Here is an 18,246-nt window from a genome sequence, read left to right as displayed (position 1 = left end):
AGAGCAAGGCTGGTGAATATGTTATGTCTTGAGTTTTGTGTTCATGGTGCTGTGATGTTCTCCTCTCTAGTCAGTTTGCATTTTGCCGAATGTTCAGGCTGCGAGGATACATGTCTTTTGGGTGTTACGTTCAGAGATTTGCAGCCTTATGTTTTAGAATGGTGCATAGGAAGAGGGTAAACTGGAAGAAATGCAGAACAAAATAAAATCATAGGAAAAAGTAAACACAGCAGAAATTGTCCTCACCCATGCTCAGCAGTGAGGAACATAAGGAAGTTCTTATGCCCAGCACATAGTCACAGGGTGTGAGCTCTTGACAAAATCAGTAGCAATGCCTTGCTTTTCTTGCACGTACTGGAGCTGGGAGGGAGGGGAGCAAAATAGTTCAGAGAAATGAAAAGGGGAAAAAAAGTGTACTTAACCAAGAGAAATCGAGAACTTATGTGAATATATCAAATTGTTTCAGGAAAATTATTTTTTTAAATTGATTTATTGAGCATCACATTTAAAAGTAAACGTGTTTGGTGCTTTTAGTGTGAAATGGAGCTCTACTTTATATTTTTTGAAGAAACACATTTAAGGAATTGCAAAGCAAAAATGTTACCTTTCGTTTGGGGTCAAGCAAGATCTTGTCACAGGATTGTTTTTCGTTTCTTTGGCCAGTTGATCGGAATATAAACAATGAGTACAGCTCTAAGCACTTAGTGCCATAGTTAGACTGATAATTGAAGTTTATTGTTGCTTTGCAAATGACAGGCAATGCAAATTGATAACAGTAGAGCTGTCTACACTTAGCAGACAATGGAAAATCCGTGAAGAGAGGGATACCCAGGACACTCTGTGCACTGCAAATACTCCGAATGGACACGCAGCTTCTCCTTGCAGCAGTGGAAATTTCCTTGTTTTGAAGACAAATTCTATTAAACTTCCAGAGCACTTGTTTCCCATAGATCTCAAGGACTTAACCTATATTTTTGTTATCTTTGTAGTACAGATGGAGGCAGTTGAGGTTAATTAAGTGCCTCAGGTTGCACAGTAAATCAGTGGCAAAGTCGGGGATAAAATGCTCAGGTCCTGACTCCTACACCTGTAGTTTGTCATTTAGAGCAATTTTGGTGGGCAATTTAAAAGATGGCTGAAAAAGATGATGATACCAACCATATGCTGTAATCTTTTGTAGGCATATGCCATCTTATTTATTCATTTCCATTATTGTAGTACTAATACTTCTGTTGTAAAAACATTTTAGCTAAAAGGCTTTATGAAAGGTTTTTGCATTTATTTTGTGTGGTATTGAAGCAAATGATGCTGATGGCTGATTTCTCTAGCAAGTGGCTAATTCACGCCAGGTTTGCATTCTTCTGTGACCCTTCTGTCTTCTACTTCGCTTCAGAAACAGATAGAAAAGGTAACTTAGAGAGTCAGTAGGGGTTGTGAGGCTCATCTTACTGATGAATCTAGGTTTAAATAATCTCCGTGTTTGGTAGACTAACTAGGAGGTTTCCTGTGATACATCTGATACTGTTTTTCCTATCAGATGAGGTTTATTTGAAATAACTTACATACTGTTGAGTGAAGAAGAGTTTTCCAGGTTTGCTGAGCAAAATAGCTTTTCAATCGTGTGAATTCAGATTTGTTTAGGTGGCTGTGAACTTGAACCATACTTTTAATAGATGCATACTCCAAAAACTTAAAGCTGTCCTTCTAAAAAGGCTGATAGCTGTGCCATAGGTATGAGAACGTGATATGTGGAAACTGTTTATACATTTTCATCAAAAGCCTAGGGGTTTCCTTTGGGTTAAAGATACCGTCACTGTCATTTCTCTTTGCTTTCAGTCTCTGCTGCTCAGTGGCAAAACCGGCCAAGAGAGGTAAATCACTTTGTGTGGCTGCCTGTGGGAATCTTAGGCAGCTTTTGCAATGCAGGGAGTCGGAGTCCCCTCTTTGTTGGAGCCAACCCAAAGGGCATCGTCCAGTGACATGGCCAGCAGCACACAAAGATTGAGCCTGGGCCTCTGGAGCTGCAGTACAGTATCTCCAGAGAAAGCATTTCTTCCTCCTGTTTTCACTCAGAGCTCTAGAGTTCAGAGGAATAGTAGATTAGTCAGGTTTGACAAAAAGATGAGCATTCGTTGTATCATTGTTTCCTTGATCTCTTCTGAGCTTCAGTTTGTGGACCTTTTCACAAGCATTCTCATCTAGACTTGCAGGGTGATGTGTGAAGCAGCTGATAGTGGAGGAGAGGCCGTGACTCAGGCCGGGCAGCTGGCGGTCTCTGGTGTCAGTTAATCCTCCCTTTGCTCTTACTGGTGAGATAAAAGTGCTTTTTGGGTACAATCAGAGCTGCTACAGCATGTGCAAAATTGGAGATCAGCACTCAGAGAGCCCGGTCGTGAGTGCTTCTCACCGTTGCATTGGGCTCCTGGGATAACGTTGTTCTTCACATCTCTTAAACATGACAAGAGGTGTCCTCCGTTCACTCTTATCTACAAAGTGTCTGATATTGTTCCTGTGATTCTTCTCAGCTTCCAAATTCCTAATTATGTGGAGACAATAAGTGAGAATGAGGGGACTGAGGAGACAATAAATAACACTATTTCAGGAAATCAGACATCATATAGTATGGTTTAAACCTAGTAAGCCTTTGGGAAACTACTCTTTTTGCTGTGGCACTCCAGCTCAGCACTTAGTTTTCTCCCGTTTAACGTAATTCTATGATTTTACAGCCAACATTTTCAAACAGCAAAAATTCTTTTTCTTCTGAAAATTTATTCATCATAATTTCCTTGAAGTGATAAGTGATGTTCTTTCAGTAAGGTTTTACCAATTCAATCAGTTTAACCATCTCATTATGCCATTCAGATGACTTAGATAGTCTTACTTGACAGTTTGGAATATAAATGCAGTGTATGACGTGACTCAAACCTTGCACATATCAGCATCACTGTGGGTGATGCTTAGAGGATGCTTTGTACATAAAGAATGATTCAGTATTTTTCATATACACGAATAATTAAATATGCTCTGTAATACTTTCCAAACAAATATTTGCCTTTGACTACTGAGAGCAGAAAAGTGTGAGATAGCAAGCACGGGACCTTCTGAGAGGATTTGATAAGTGGTGTCACTGATTCGACTGAGTGGTGTGAAGCACAATCAGTCTAGGAAAAAAAAAAAAAGAAAAAAGAAAAAGAAAAAAACAGAACCAAAACTATTTGGGTGCATTTTATTTTTTCCTGCCCAAAGGCTAGACAAGAGGAATGCAATAAAAGGCCCTGGACAATTCAGTGGAGGATGCAGTAATCTCCTGTTTAGCTGTTCCCAGAGTCTGTCACCCTCTCTTTAAAGTAACAGTCTGATCATTATTAAACAATCCAGCTTTGTTTTAGTAATGTGAATGAGCTGCTTTGCTTGGGAGGGCTTTCATTAGGATTTCAGCATTCAGGCACTGGACAGCTCTTTCAGCGGGTTGATGGAAACAGTTCACCTTTTCTGTCCTTCAGAGGTGCTAGCTGACTTATTTTTTGTGACATTTGATGTACAATTTCTCCTCCCCTAACCTCTAAGGGAATATCAGATACATGTGAAAGTGACTTGGAGAGCATAAATCTTTCATTGTTCTGCGATGTATTTGAGGATCGTAGATATTATAGGTGACTCCCAGGGCAACCCTTCTGCCCAGAACAGAATTGCCTCTTAGCAGATTTCACGGGGCTTTGCCCAGGCTGGGATTCCACCCCATCCTCGAGGAGGTGATACTGTGAACTCTCAAAGCTCATCATCTAGAACAGCTTCTAAGTCTATTTTCCCCTTGTTTCGTACTGTTCGTAGCTAGAATTTATTCTGTCCTGACTTCACTATGACTCAGGTCAAAATATTTCTTCCAGCTCAGTTAGAATTTTAAAACTTCAGGGCTATTGTTGACAATAAGTAGTAGTATAGAAAAGGGGAAAAGATGTATACTCTGACACTGTGACGTTTAGTGAGGTCCATACCCAGCTATATAGTGACAAGGCAGGAGTACCTGGTAGTGTGAGCAGCACAGAAAGTTTGCCACATTTCTCCCCTGAAAACTCCCAGTTCAGTTGTACTTGCTGGGATCATTATCTTTACCAGTTCATCCGGTCAGAAATAAATTAGATAGTTTCCCTGCCATGCTGCTGAAAGCACAGCTGATGCCCAAGTGCCCTAAGTTTATAGGCACTGAGTGCCGTGGCTCTGCTGCAGTACCCCAGTGATGCTGCTGGTGTATCCGCAGGTGAGGAAGGCCCATCCTGCGAGCAGCACGACTAATGCCATCAGTAGGAGATTTATTTTTTCCTTTTTTTTTTTTTTTTTTCCTTTCCCTTCTTCACATTCTTCATACTTAGGCCTTCTACATAGCTGTATTTTAAAACACTGTGTTACATTCTTACTGTGCGGACTTCATTGACTTGAGCACGTCGGTATTTTTCCTTGTGTTCTGGATTCCTGGTCGGTTTAACTGGAAGATTTTTTTAGTCTGCCATGGTGGATGGCCGTGTTTTAACAGTAACGGTTCTGTTGTCAGTGGCCAACTTTAGAAGCAGGTCTTTCATAAGGTAAGTTTTGTACCTCTGGGATTTTTCCAAGTCACAGAGAACCATTAAATGGCAGGGAGAAAATGGCCCAGTAAGTCCTGTTCTACATATTGACTCCTGTTTGACAGAAGGTCAAAGGAGCAACCAGCTGTTCTGCTGCCTCCATCAATAACGTGCTCGGTTTTGGCAGAGAAGCCTGACACTTAGGAGTGTTAGACCGTCCCCAGATTATCAGACAGCACCAGCTTTTCAGTGCAGAGCACAGCAAACCTCTCAGATAAGGTAAATCCCACCAAACACTGAAGTGGTTATTAATTCTGAAGCAGTGCAGAGAGTTTGCTGTTCTCGCTGACAAAAGATGTGCTCCAATGTTGGCTGTAAACCAAAGCCCAGCGAGACAGGGACTGCCTTGGAGTACACCTGCAGTACAGTGGGCTTTGAGAGGAGGTGAGCAGATAAGCAGTTGCCATCTGTTTTTAAGAGAACTGCTTCAAGTTTTCTTCAGGAGACTTCAATGAAGTTACTCTACCTTTTTATATTTTTCTGAGTATCTTCTAGTTGTCTGTGGCCAGAAATCCTAATTGGGATGTAAAATGCTGCTTTTGTTGAGAATTAAACTTGCTCCCCTTGGGCAGAATCAGTGCTTCTTGGACTTATTTCCTGCTTTAAGAGCGCATTTATTTTCAGGCATCCTCCAAAACTCTGTAGGCTCCACACTGTTTGTGGGGGTGGCTTCCTGAGAGTACTGGGAAAAATGAGAGCTTGCTGTTCTTCCATGAATACGTGAGAACCTGTGGAATGAGCCCAAGGCTGAGAGCGAGGCGGTCCCGAACTCAAACACTACTTCTGTTACTGATTGTTGTTGTTGTTGGCTGTGAGTAAATCTGTCAAAATCTGTGCATTCCCTTCTGTATACGAGTCAAAATATCAGGGTTTCTCTAGCTTCTAGGGATGCGTGTTTTGAATATTTGAGTCATCTTTTGTAAGAAGAGTTTTGACAAGAGCACATGGCAACAGCTTTTCTCGTTAAAACAAACAACAACAGAACAACAAGGAATCTAGAAGCTACTTGCTGGTTCTCCTGAGTGGGCAATACGGCCATACACAGCACGGGAAGATCCCTGTACCTGTCCTGAGAGCTGAGACGTGGCAAACTCAGGGGTTTCTGTAGGGATGAGAAGAGCCAGCAGCTTCGCTCAGGTAGCTGTTGGCTGTGCCTTTGTTTCTGCTCTTGCTGTCAGTCTGTAGTACATAACGACAGCTGATCTGGGTATTTGAACAGGAATAGGTCTGAGACTTGGCAAACAGGCCTTGCCGTGGGGTGGTAGCGGTAAGTGCTTCATGTGCCTAGTGATAGGTCAGAAAAGGTTCACGTTCTCCTCCTCAAAGCCAAGGGATGACTCCATTCATTCCAGGAAAAGGTCTGTGACCGTCATTTTGAAGGTCCTGGGTTTCAGTTCTACTCTGGCACTTCCTGTGCATCTTTGAACATGTCAAGGGTTAAGTCTGAATGTGGAGTTCCATACATGTTTCAGAGGTCTGCAAATCCCAGCTGTTGCAGAGAATTTAGTCGTGAATATGTTTTAAAATAAATAATAGGGTTAGATTAATGTTAACAAGTGAAATGGAAGATTTAATTGCTTACATCTGCCAAGTAACCTACTTTCAGATGTTTTTTATTTTTTTTGTATTTCTACCTAATATTAAGAGAGTTAAAAATCAAATCTTGAGAATCACGTATAAATCAAGAGTCTGCAGACATACTTTAAATGTTGTTTTAACTAAACTTTATTTTTGATGCAGTGGAAACAGCTGTATTACCACAGTTGAACAACTTTGCTTCAAGGTAATGTCATTTATATATGCAGAATGTTACATCCCAGCAAAACCAGGGATTGTTCTACTGTTCCATGTAACATAAACCAGGGATTTCTGCTGATTTGGAGTTGGGTCTTATATTTAGCTATTCCGGTTCAGGTGCTTGCTGTGCTGCAGAAACTCTGGTGCAGTACCACTGTTTAAAGAATATAAAAGCCATAAGCACTACAGGGCAATTTGATATAGTTCTTTGAGCCCTTAGCATCTGATCTCCTTTTTGTGGAAAGTCTGTGGAAAAAGCCTTCAGAAATGTGCATCACAAAGGTCACTGGTTAACAAATGGCTCACAACTCTTTGGTCTTACAGATAGCACTAGGACGTGCCTGAAAGTACGTGGAGGTATTCTGAGATCTGCAGCCCACTCAGGGCTTTTTTCTTCTAAATAATACATTGTGAAGAGAACCTGTGTCTGTTTTCCCATTACTTGCTCTCCGGTGGTTCTCACATGCCTTCTGGTCACAGACATTGCATACATCAGAGCATCCTAACATGCAGGCCAGCATGGAAAGGGTGTGCTTCATAAAAGCCTTTCGTGTGCCAGGGCATGACGGCTGCGTCAGGCTGCTGCTGTGCTGTAGCTTGGAGGAACACGCAGTCCAGCTCTTTGGAGCTTGGAGCCTAATCTGTGCACTAAAGCCTTTAATGTGGCCATGTGCTTAGGTCCACAGACAGCAGTTACGGAGTTAGTGGTTCAGAGAATGTGTTTTAGAGGGTATCTCGACCTTGTGAGTTGTACTTATGGAGGGGGACAGGAGTGAAGTCTGGTCAGGGGGCCCCAGAGAGATTTGAGAGTTGTGGTCATTCGTGAACTTGAATATCCAGAGCAGCCCGGGGAGGAATAAGGAAACTTATGACAATATATGGAGCAGAAGTAGGTTACATTCCACCACACCTCTTTGATGTACCTGCAGGAAATAAGGATGCAAAGATGGATCAGGTGCAGGATCCCATTTCTGAGGGTGGTAAGCAACAGGTGACTGGAAGAAACAGGCAGGTGATGCAGTTGCACACAGGGGCAGGTTGTTAGTACCTTATATTAAAACCACTAGTAAGAATGTACGAGTTCTCTCTGAATTTTCTCTGCTTGATGAGTCTGCAGTGGTTGCCTTAAATTACCACTTATATTTCTAATCTACTCCTTGCCTCCTCCTTTGTACTGAGTAGACCAGTGAGATTTTGTCTAAGTGGTTGAGCAACTGTAAATGAGCCCCGTTAACATGTCTTGTAGTGAGTGAACAATCAACCACCCGTGCCCCCCTGCCCCAAAGACATCAGATGTGTGTTCAGTGCCTCGCAGAACTGTGGCTGTGGGAAAATGGCTCAGTCGTAATCACCGTGTTTGACTCCTGCCCTCAGATGCCAGCTCTTTGATCGGAATTACCTGCAGGTGTATAGAGCATGTGTCCAACTTGATTTTAACACATTTCCTTCCGATGGATCAGAAGTGACTAGGCAGGGGAATTATCACTGTGGAGAGTGTTGTTAAGCTCTTGGCTCTGATTTTCAGAACTGCAATCAATATTAGCCCTGTGTTTGGGCTGGTTGTACATTGACACAAGCATATGCACTCCTTGGTGGTTGTTGAGCATATTTAGAATAGAACCACTGAATCTAGTAATTCGGAAGAGACCTGCAAAGACCACGTAGTCCAGCCACTTGCTTAGAGCAAGTCCAATTAGAGCAGCAGCTCAGGAGCATGTGCAGTCAAGTTTTTGGTGTCCTCAAGGATGGAGATTTCAGAGCTTTTCTAGGTCTTTCCTAATGTTGGGCCATCATCAAGGTGAAACATTTTCTTCATATAGCATCCGAATTTCTCATGTTCCAGCTGTGTGAGTTGCCTCTTGACCTCCTTCTGCACACCTCTGAGATGAATGTGGCCCTTTCTTCTCTCTGCTCTCCCAATTAAGTAGTTGTAGAGAGCACCAAGGTTTCCCCTGAGCCCTCTCCTTAAAGCTTTACAAACCCAGCTCTCCCAGCCTCTCCACACCTATCACCTTCTCCAGCACCTTAAGCATTGTGGTAGCTCTTTGCTGAAGGCACCACAGTATATTGAAGCTGTTTTTATACTGGGGAGCTCCATACTGGGCAGAGGACTCCTGATGGGATCTAACGAGTCCCTTTGAGAGAGGAAGAATTGCTCTCCCTGGCCTGCAGGTTGTATGCTGTTAATCCAGCCCAAGATGTGCTTGATCATCTTTGCTGAAAGGGCACACAGCTGACCTGTGTTCCTCTTGTCCTCTAGAAACCCCAGGTCTTTCTCCCTAAAGCTGTTGTTGAGCCAGGTGGCTCCCAAACTGTACTGTTGTAGAGTAATTTGTCTTACTGTTTGCTCACAGGGCTGTATAGACACACAGTACACTTGCATAAGCACAAACACACGCTACTGCCGCTTTCAAAGTGCCCAGATTTTTAAAGAGTTTATTCTGTGATACCCTCAATTGAGATGGCAGAAGTGTGTGCTTAAAACAGCCCTATCACTTGAGGATGATATATGTTCTTGTTGCAACGCTGCTGTTTTGTCAGTACTGTTTCATGCTGCAAGGGCACAGATTTCACCACGCAGTTATTTTTCAAGAAAGGCTATGACAAGTATTTTCCCTTCAGTCTTGCACTAACAAATTGTGGCTAATCTATACTAGGATTACTAAATGAGACAAAATGAAGCAGAAAAACACTACTAATGTCAATGGCCATACCACCAGTACTTGCCTTATGCCATGGATTGTAAGCAATGATGGCTTGACTGCTTGTACCATATAGTTGTTCATGCTCAGAATTGCTTTTGTGGTTGGGAGTCAAAATGCAGAGTGGGCAGATCCGTAGATCTATCTAGACTTCATTGTATGTACAATTTTCCACTAGATATCTTGAGTAGGAAGGGACTACAGACAGTCCTGGAAGCTTTACCATCACAGTCCTCTATCCCTCCCACTAGGCAAGGGTACCTGGCTGACTTGGGGCACACCAGTGCAGTATTGTGGAGGAGCTGGTTCTAAGCAGCCCTGGAACGCGAGGTAGCAGGAGGTAGATTTCCAGCTCACACAAATGATTTTGGGGTGTTCAAATGCTGCCTCTGGTTGCTAAGAGATGGATTCAGTGGTTTCCCCTACAGTACATATTAAATTATTACATTAAATCTGTTTATTTGTTTTTTTAAATGAGGAAATGATGTCACATGCTATGAAAAATTGCCCATGTTTATTTTTGCTATATTAAAAGCATGCCTAGTAAAGATTCTCTGGATATGGTGATCGGACAAAGTCCTGGGACATGTTTACCAACAATATCGCTTCTTGCAGCTGTGGACAAATGTGTTTTGTGTGGACTTCCCTCATACTTCCTAAGAAGGAACTACAGGATGCTTTGGCTTTCTTTTTTCATTAAGTTGAAAAAAAGGGAAATTTTATGGAGATTATATTTTGGTGCCCATTTTAGATTGCTTAGTAGATAGGTTAAGAACAGAGCGTTAAGTTCAGTGAAGAATCTAAATATCAGTATTTGGGGGACTTTGGTTCCTCTCGGAACAACAGGTGATGGCCATGTTGTTAATCACAGTATTTTACATCATTCTCCTGATAAGATGTACGCTGTCTTACAGCAGTGTCTTTCAACGTACTTACTCTAGGCTCTGCTGCACACTTCTCCATGGTCCCTGCGGTAACAGTGCTGCAGTGAAACTGAAAACAGCACTGAAATTTATGGGTACTGAGGACCCTGCTGTTAATTCTCTTGATAGCCATACTGCAACAGGAGCCGTGCAGTCATTAGCATGTCATGATATATGGCTGTACAGAACATTAACAGTGCTGTGGGAATTCTCAGAAATTTCATAGCTACCTTCAATCTTTCCTTGGCTAACTGCTAAACAGTCCTTCTGTTTCCCTTTTTTTTTTTTTTCCAGCACGAGATGAGAACATGGCCACTTTCCGTGGTTCCGAATACCTTTGCTATGACCTGTCTCAAAACCCCATCCAGAGCAGCAGCGATGAGATCACCCTGTCCTTCAAGACGTGGCAACGCAACGGGCTCATTCTGCACACCGGCAAGTCTGCTGATTATGTCAACCTGGCCCTGAAAGACGGCGCAGTCTCGCTGGTCATTAACCTGGGGTCTGGGGCCTTCGAGGCCATTGTGGAGCCTGTCAATGGCAAATTCAATGACAACGCGTGGCACGACGTTAAGGTGACGCGCAACTTGCGGCAGGTAATGGTGACGGGGAGAAAATGCTGGGGAAAATGTTCTGTTTTATTCGGACGGGGCAAAGTGGAGGGAGTAATGGGGATGTTCAGTGGGATTGCTAGAGTTTCTTCTCTGGATGTCAATATCTAAAGGACAATGAAAAAAATTAGTGGGAATTTATCCCCATTGCGGTATCTTCAGTTCCACTTCATTAATTTTCTGTTTTTCTTGGTTTGATTTAATAAAATCTTGTGCCATAACTTTACTTTCATCTCCCTTTTTCTTTTTTCTATCTTTGTTCTACATTTTTTATTTTATTATTTCCTTAATTATGATTCAATCTTATCAGTAATATTCTTGTTGCATTTAATTACTGTGGGAATGGAATCTCTTTTTTCCAGCAGCCAACGCTCTACACCTCTCTCCTTTTTCTTTAATTTTTGTTAATTTGTCTAGCCATTGCCATGATGTCATAATTCTAATTCTGGAATTATTTTTCCTTTACTTTTTTTCTTTTGTGTGTGCATGCAAGTGTGCAGGTATGCAGGCTGGTGGGTATGTGTGTAATTATTTTACCTTTATAGCTTTTGAATTAATTGGCCGGAGTCTTTCTGAGTCTTCTTGATTCTCTGTTCTGTTCTTGTTTATTTTTCCCATTCTTTCTATAATGAGATTCTACTTTATTTCTTGTGTCTCTGTCTGAGACTCTTCTGTTGGCTGTGAGGATTGGAAAAGTGGAAGGATCAAAAAAGCCAAGCAAACCCAGACCAATCCAACATGCTACAATTCCACTTTGGAAAAGTTTGGTCTGATTTTACCACTGTAATTTTGCACATTTCCATGCTGCCTTTCTAAGCAGACAACTCTACCAGGTGACGTATTTGGTAGTAGGCTAGCCTTAAAATCCTGAAGCCTTCCTCATGAAATATAAATTGAGACATAAATACATAAGATAAAATTAAATAACCTTGCTCTGAAAGTTGGTGAATATATCATGTCACTCCACATGATAAATGAGGCTTACACTGTGGATAGGAGTTATTTGGTGTCATGCAGATTGGTAGAGGCAGCAGAAATAGCTTGTAAACTGAAATTTTAAAATCAATTTGTGACAACAAAGTGATCTATTTGCTCATTAATGTGAATATTAACACAACCATTAATAGTTTTATTCAAGTTAATATAACATCTTTTGCTGAGAAAACAGCTTTTATGGTAACTTTTTACAGTAGTGAAAAAAAAATATTTGTGAGTATAGGCCTATCTGTGAGTATCAGTGCCAGGGACCAGAAAAGGTCTTTACCAACAGATGTTAGTGGGTAATTTCTGTTGTGGCTATTTTACATCTGTTTGTTAAATATTTGGGTTTGAGGGTAAAGGTCTTTCCGATGTGAATTCCTGTATTTCTACATTTTCAGGATGTTTGGTTGTTTGATGACAAATCTGTTGCCAAACTTTCATGAGACTGCAGGGTTCTTGCTGATGGCAGGATTAGCCTATTTTCACTAGTTTATACGCAGATGCAGATTTAATTTCTAATGCAGTGGATGGGTCTTAATGATCCTATTTTGTGCAAATGCTCCCATCAGTCTAGTAGAGGGAGATGCACCAACTGGTTGAGGTCTGCCAGTCTGGAAGAGCCCAAAATACTGCTTTGTTTGACGTGTTTCTTATTTTCAGATGGTGTCAGAATGTCTGGTCTCTGAATATCTCAGTGTAGTTTTACTGGTCATTTTAGTTAATTGTGCCTTTTGTTTTTGATAGAGATTAGTTTTCAATGGGAAAATGAGCCTGAAGCAAAATGTATCCTTGCTTCATGACAGGTTTGCTTTGGATCTTGAAGAAGTAGAAAGTGGGGAAGGATTCTAGATGAAACTGTGGATGGGAAACTCTCACTCTTTCTTAATCTTTCAGCTAGTGATTTCATATCACTCTGCCTCTTTGATTAGGTCAGGACAGCGTTGTGGCAATTAAAAGGAATCTGGTGAGCCTCCTGCCAGTTAAGCAGCACTGGAAATTTCTAACCCTCCTGTTCTATTGACTGTGAATATTTTCCTGTGATCCTGAATTCTTAAAGGGTCCAACTTGTCTTGGCAAGAAAGATGATAATTCAATAAGATTGTTTTGATATTTCCAAAGAAAGAGCAATCTTAACAAAATAAAAATAAATGGCAGAGATGATTTGTGATCCAGTTGTAGCAATAGGTATGTTAGAATGCAGTTCAACCCAAAAATGTCAATAAGGCTGGATTTTTTTTTCTTTTTTGAGTTTTCCCTGTATACTTTTGTTTTAACTTCTGCCTAAGTTTGGTCACAAAATGATGACATTTACTCAGAATCTAAAAGTACCTAGAAATTGGAACTGATGAGGCCTTAAGGAGAAGCAGTCGAGAAAGCTGTCATCTAAAAAATATTGGTAAGTTTAAACACCAGGTTTCAATAAATACAAGCCTTAAATGCTTTAGCCTTCCTGTTAGGTTCTGTGCTTTCTTACTGCTAATTCATATTACTGGGGATGAAGAAGTCTTAAAACCATTCAATCTCTAGGATAGAGTTGGAAAATGAGTTTGACTGATATTTAGTTAATATTGGCTATGGACATTTTTCAGAATGCAACTGAGAATGGTCATTGTGTATCTTGACCTTTTAAGGCTATGAACGTTAATCTATTAATTTATGTAAAGTCCTGTAATTTCATCATATAGAAGATGTAATTAACATCAAAGTAGATTATTTACAAGGTAAAAAGTTGTATACTTTTTTGTTCATTACATCCTATATAATTTTGTATGTAATAAATTATCTACTCTGCATCTTTCCTGACACAAATTGACCTGTAAACTTGCAACATTATATAGGTCACTTGGAAGTCTTCTTTTCAGCTATGTCCAAGTTTCCTCAAAGAAAACAACTAAACAAAAACCCAACAGCAAAGAATTGCCCATGAATATTAAGGCATAAACTTGAAAATAAATTAGAAATTCCAAGAATATGATCCAAAGCTAAAATAAGTCCAGGTAAATGGATTATTGGAAGCATTAAGATGCCATCTAGTCGTCTCTGCTCTTTTTGGGGACGAGAGAAGGGAGGAGGATTTGCATAATTTTTTGGCTGTTCCTGGAATTAGAGCAGATCTTTAAATAGCTGGACTTTTGCCCAGTACATTTTAGAATTGTTAAATGTTTTGTAGTTAATCTAGTAGAGTACTAAGTGCTTCCTATTTTTTTATCAAATGACTATCACAGCAGTTAATCTCCTTAGAGACAAACCATGTGAACCCACAGATTCCCTTGAGTAGTGATTGTTAATGTCAAAGCAAATCTCCTTGTTTATTTATCTTATTATTTCAGTTAAAACTAAGCCCCGTTTCTGCTTTGTGTGAAACCTTTACTAGAAATAGGATCATGGCTGTATTTTACCAGGACTTTCAGAGGGGCAATATGGTTTGGAGGAGCAGAGGAGACTGAAGGTCAGACTTCCCAACCCTGTCTTCAGCTCTGCTGCTGACACTCCGTGTCATTTTTAGCATGCTCTTCCCTTCCCATGGCAAAGCCCAACTTCTTTCTTTATAAAAGTGGGATTCCTAACACAGTAATGTCAATTCACAACCCTTTGAAATGTGCAAGAGATTTTATGTGAGGCAGCATAGAACTTCCTTGTGTAACTTACTGTTAAAAACTGTGACCGCAATGTGGCAAGGAGTCGGAGCCTCCATAGGCTGCGCTTCTATATTAGCACTGAAGCTAGTCACCGTGCAAAATCTGCTGTGGAGATCTTGAGTTCCTCAGCTGCTAAAAAGCAAGCAAAATATGTGTAGGTTCAAGCAGTTGGCATCCATGTACCTTTGGAGGGATTGGCAAAGCATCCGCATAGCTGTGCTAAACTCAACTAAAGCACTAGTTGATGAATTCTCCTTGCTCTGTAATATAGATGCAGTAAAACAAGAGACACAATACATACCATCAATCTTCTGTTTTCCAACCTTGATGCAAGTGACAGAATTCATCCTACACAATTTCTCAACATATTTCTTCCTAACAGAGGAGAAGTTCAACCCCTATGTGCTCAGGTGACACAAACACCCAAGTGCACACGTTTTTGTATGCTTCTCCTAAAAGTCACAAACTCACCTGCTGTAAAGAAACCTGCTGACTGAGAAATTTGTAAGGACGGATTCAGAGTCTTGGACTTGTCTTCATTTGTATTCTCCAGACAAAGAAATATTGGCCTGCCTCTGGTTCTCTATGACACGTGGGGATAGTGAGGCCTGAAAGACAAACAAGAATATAGAGGTGATGGTGGGTGGAAGAAGGGGGAGTCATGGTTGGGTTTGTGCTGGAGGGGAAAACTGGTGTATGCAACTGTGAGGGAAAGGTTCTTTCTTGGGGAAAGCACCTTCATGGGTATCTGCAAGGTAAGTATTGCACTGCTTTAATTTTGCTTTAGTCCTGGATAATGTATTTAAGAGTTGAAGTTAATGACTAATACCAGGGTGGGAAGACTGGGCAGCGCCCTTCTTCCTTACAGAGTAGATGGCATGGTTCCCCATAGAGTCCTGGTCATATTGTCCTCTTTCTCACTTTGTGTGTGTCAGGTGCCCCACGCCTTTTTTTGAAAGACTAACACTAGACCATTCATGCAATGTGTCATTTTTACTAACCAACTAATGTACTAACACCCTAACGACTCATCTTTGCTTTTAGTTATTTTAATTAACAATCGTTCTGTTCACGATTTTTTAATTTCCTTTCTTCCCCCTTTTCCGCAAAGCACTCAGGCATTGGACACGCTATGGTAAACAAACTACATTGTCTGGTAGATATCATTCTTATTGTCTCTTTTTTTGGGTTTGCCGTGTGTTACCTGCCTTTTCCTTCCCCTACTCCCCTTTATCCCCCCTCCTTTATACTTACTACTTTAATTTTATTTTGATTTCACTGAAAACACATTTCTTTTTCTTTACTATTCTTTTTTAATGGAAAAAAATAAGACAAGCAATAAACACAAATGCTCTGGAAATGGGGTTTGGACATTTCTTCCATTGGTTTCCTCACCTCCCTTTTCAGTTCATCTTTTGTATTCCAGTGGTATTTTTTTCTCCTTTGCTCTTGAGTTTAGCTTTCTGAGTTTTGCTTTTTTCTTTTTTATCCCCTTTTGATTTTTTTTTTTTTTGTAACTCTGAAGGTTTCTGGATCAGAACCATTGCAGGGCCTCTAGTCCGTGGTGGTGAAGGCTCTCTTTTTCTCTCATCCTTTTGTTGTGGCAACGGCTCTTATAGGCAAAGTGGCCGGAGTTGTCCTCTTTCTCCCCACTTTCCCTCACTTCCCTCCCTCCTCTTTCTCTCCTCCTGCTTCTCTTTCTCACTTTCTCTCTCTCTGACTTTCCACCTGCCGTGGCCGAAAGGAGCTCAGCCGGTTGTTTGTTTCAGTACACACTCTGCATGGCATGTCCACGTCTGGTGACTCGCCCGTCTCCTACTGGCCTCAATATACTTTCCTCCATCTTCCCTTCAAACCACTAACAACATATAAGCAAAACACATCAAATTCACTTGCTCCTCTCTCTCCCTCTCCTTCTGTTCCCCTTCACTCGCCATGTGTTTGGGGTTAGAGGTTTTGGGGACTTTACTGTTTGTTTTTGAGTTTGTTGGATTATTATGGGGTTTGTTTGGTATTTTTATTTTTGATTGCATGCGAGTGTGAAATAGTTTTTCCTCTCTCACTCTCTCTGCTATCTTTTTTTTTTTTTTTCCTCTCATCTTTCTGGGCTCCAGATATAATAGCATGATGTATCAGAGCGCAGTATGTGCATGCTTTGTGTTTTCTTTTGTTCTCATCTCTGCTTCTTTCTCTTTCTCTCTCATTGGTGTGCGGTTGATTTATTTTATTGTTTTATTTTATTTTGATTTCTTTTGTATTTGTATTTTGGTTGAGTTAGTTTGTAAAATACATTTTTTTTTCTTTTAATTTTATTTTTGTGGTGGGTGGCGGGTGTGTGTGTCTCTAGGTACATGGCATGCACATCCATAATGTATTGAAAGTGAGATCCTCTCCCCACCCCTCCCTGAATGCATGACCGTCAGTGTGCTGTGAGCAAAAGAAACATAAAAAATAAAAAATACCAACCTCGTCTTCATTAGTGCTTTTCTTTTACTAACAACCATAACTAACTGTAATCATTAAAATAAATACTAATTAATCATAAAATCAACTAATATGAGAAATCTTTTTCAAGGACAGTTCCATTTTCTGGCCTGAGTAGACTGCAAGCATCTCAATGGGTAGACTGCTGGCTCAGCCTGAAAGTGCTGATATACCAGAAAGGGAAGCAGATGCTGAGGCATTTCCATTGTGGGTGAAGCAGACCAGAAAATGGAGCTTGGTTGAACTAACAACAAAAGCAACAACAACAAAAAAAACTCTCAAAAACACAAAAACCAAATCTCAACAAAATCTTTAATAAAACCAACATAAAAATGTAAGGGAGGTGATTTGTTCTGTTCAGGATTGTAAGGTCATTGCTTGGATTTTTTTGTCCATTGTGTCCCTTGAATAGGTGACCATCTCTGTGGATGGCATCCTTACCACCACGGGCTATACGCAGGAGGACTACACCATGCTGGGCTCAGATGACTTCTTCTACGTGGGAGGGAGCCCCAGTACTGCTGACTTACCTGGCTCTCCAGTAAGCAACAACTTCATGGGTTGCCTCAAAGAGGTAAGTATTTCAAATGAATTATTGTTTCTGTGCTTTTTCTTTCTCAAAATCATTACTTTTTCCCTCCTGTCATTGCACACTCAATGTCTTTTTGTCATGATAAATTTCACGGTGATACTGCAATGTCACTGTAAGGATAAACTTGTCATTCAGCTGGACGGAAGGCATCAGCTGCAAAAGTCATGAGCTTATGGTCAGAATCAAAATTCTGGTGCTTGAATTACAAGAACAATAAAAAATTACAGTAGCAAAAAAAGATAAATGGCTTACAGCATGTTTGTGGTGGAAAATTATCATTAGCAGTATATTTGGGATCTTTTTTAAGCTCCTGGATTTTACCTAGGAATATAGTCAGTTGTGAGTTTTCCAGGAAGATACATAGGTAGAATAAACTGGAAAACTGAAAGATGAAGATAATATAAAATGTGTATGCAAATTAAGTGAAAAGAGTTGAAACATGAGAGCATAATGCAGATAGAGCAGTAATGCGGCCTGTGGACTTGAAGTGTGCTGTGTTGGTAAGTCTCTGCAGCAGAGAGCTGATGCAATGGTCATGAATAGTTAGCCGGCTTCCAAAGCCATGTTGTCTCATGCTGGCTGCCTGCCCTGTCACATAGCTAATCTACAACTTTGAGAAAATCCACACGTGGGTAACAGAGATTGGAGTGCCTGGCTGGCAGCAGGAACCAGAATAATAGACTAGCGTTCCTTGAAAATAGTAACAAGAAGAAAATAAATGATGAAGCCACAGCCGAATTCTGAAACTTGGTGCAGTTGTTTGGGGTTATGCTGTGTGCAGGTGCTGTGGCCTGACGTCAGCATTTGTCATCTTTCCTAATTCTCCTATCAGAATTTGTGATGATCGCTGTCATTAATAGTGATATCTGTCAACATCCCCAAAATGTACTATAGA

At 40.8% G+C, this 18,246-nt stretch overlaps 1 protein-coding gene across 3 annotated transcripts in view; it reads left to right on the top strand.

Moving 5' to 3' along the window:
• NRXN3 (neurexin 3) overlaps window positions 1–18,246 on the top strand; it is a gene marked incomplete at its 5' end in the record, with an annotated part of 932,654 nt that overhangs the window by 191,463 nt on the left and 722,945 nt on the right. For 2 of the 3 annotated variants that reach the window (XM_084286894.1, XM_084286895.1), the window contains one exon: window positions 17,217–17,333. In XM_084286894.1, coding sequence (XP_084143020.1) covers window positions 17,232–17,333 — 102 coding nt within the window. Of the gene's footprint in view, window positions 1–10,338; window positions 10,641–15,386; window positions 15,432–17,171; window positions 17,334–18,246 lie in introns of those variants that run through there. The other variant, XM_084286893.1, reaches the window with a different exon arrangement.

The sequence above is a fragment of the Netta rufina genome (assembly GCF_964035555.1).
Source record: "Netta rufina genome assembly, chromosome: 5".
In the NCBI taxonomy this organism is placed as follows: domain Eukaryota; kingdom Metazoa; phylum Chordata; class Aves; order Anseriformes; family Anatidae; genus Netta; species Netta rufina.
This window is presented reverse-complemented; position numbering and strand designations above follow the sequence as displayed.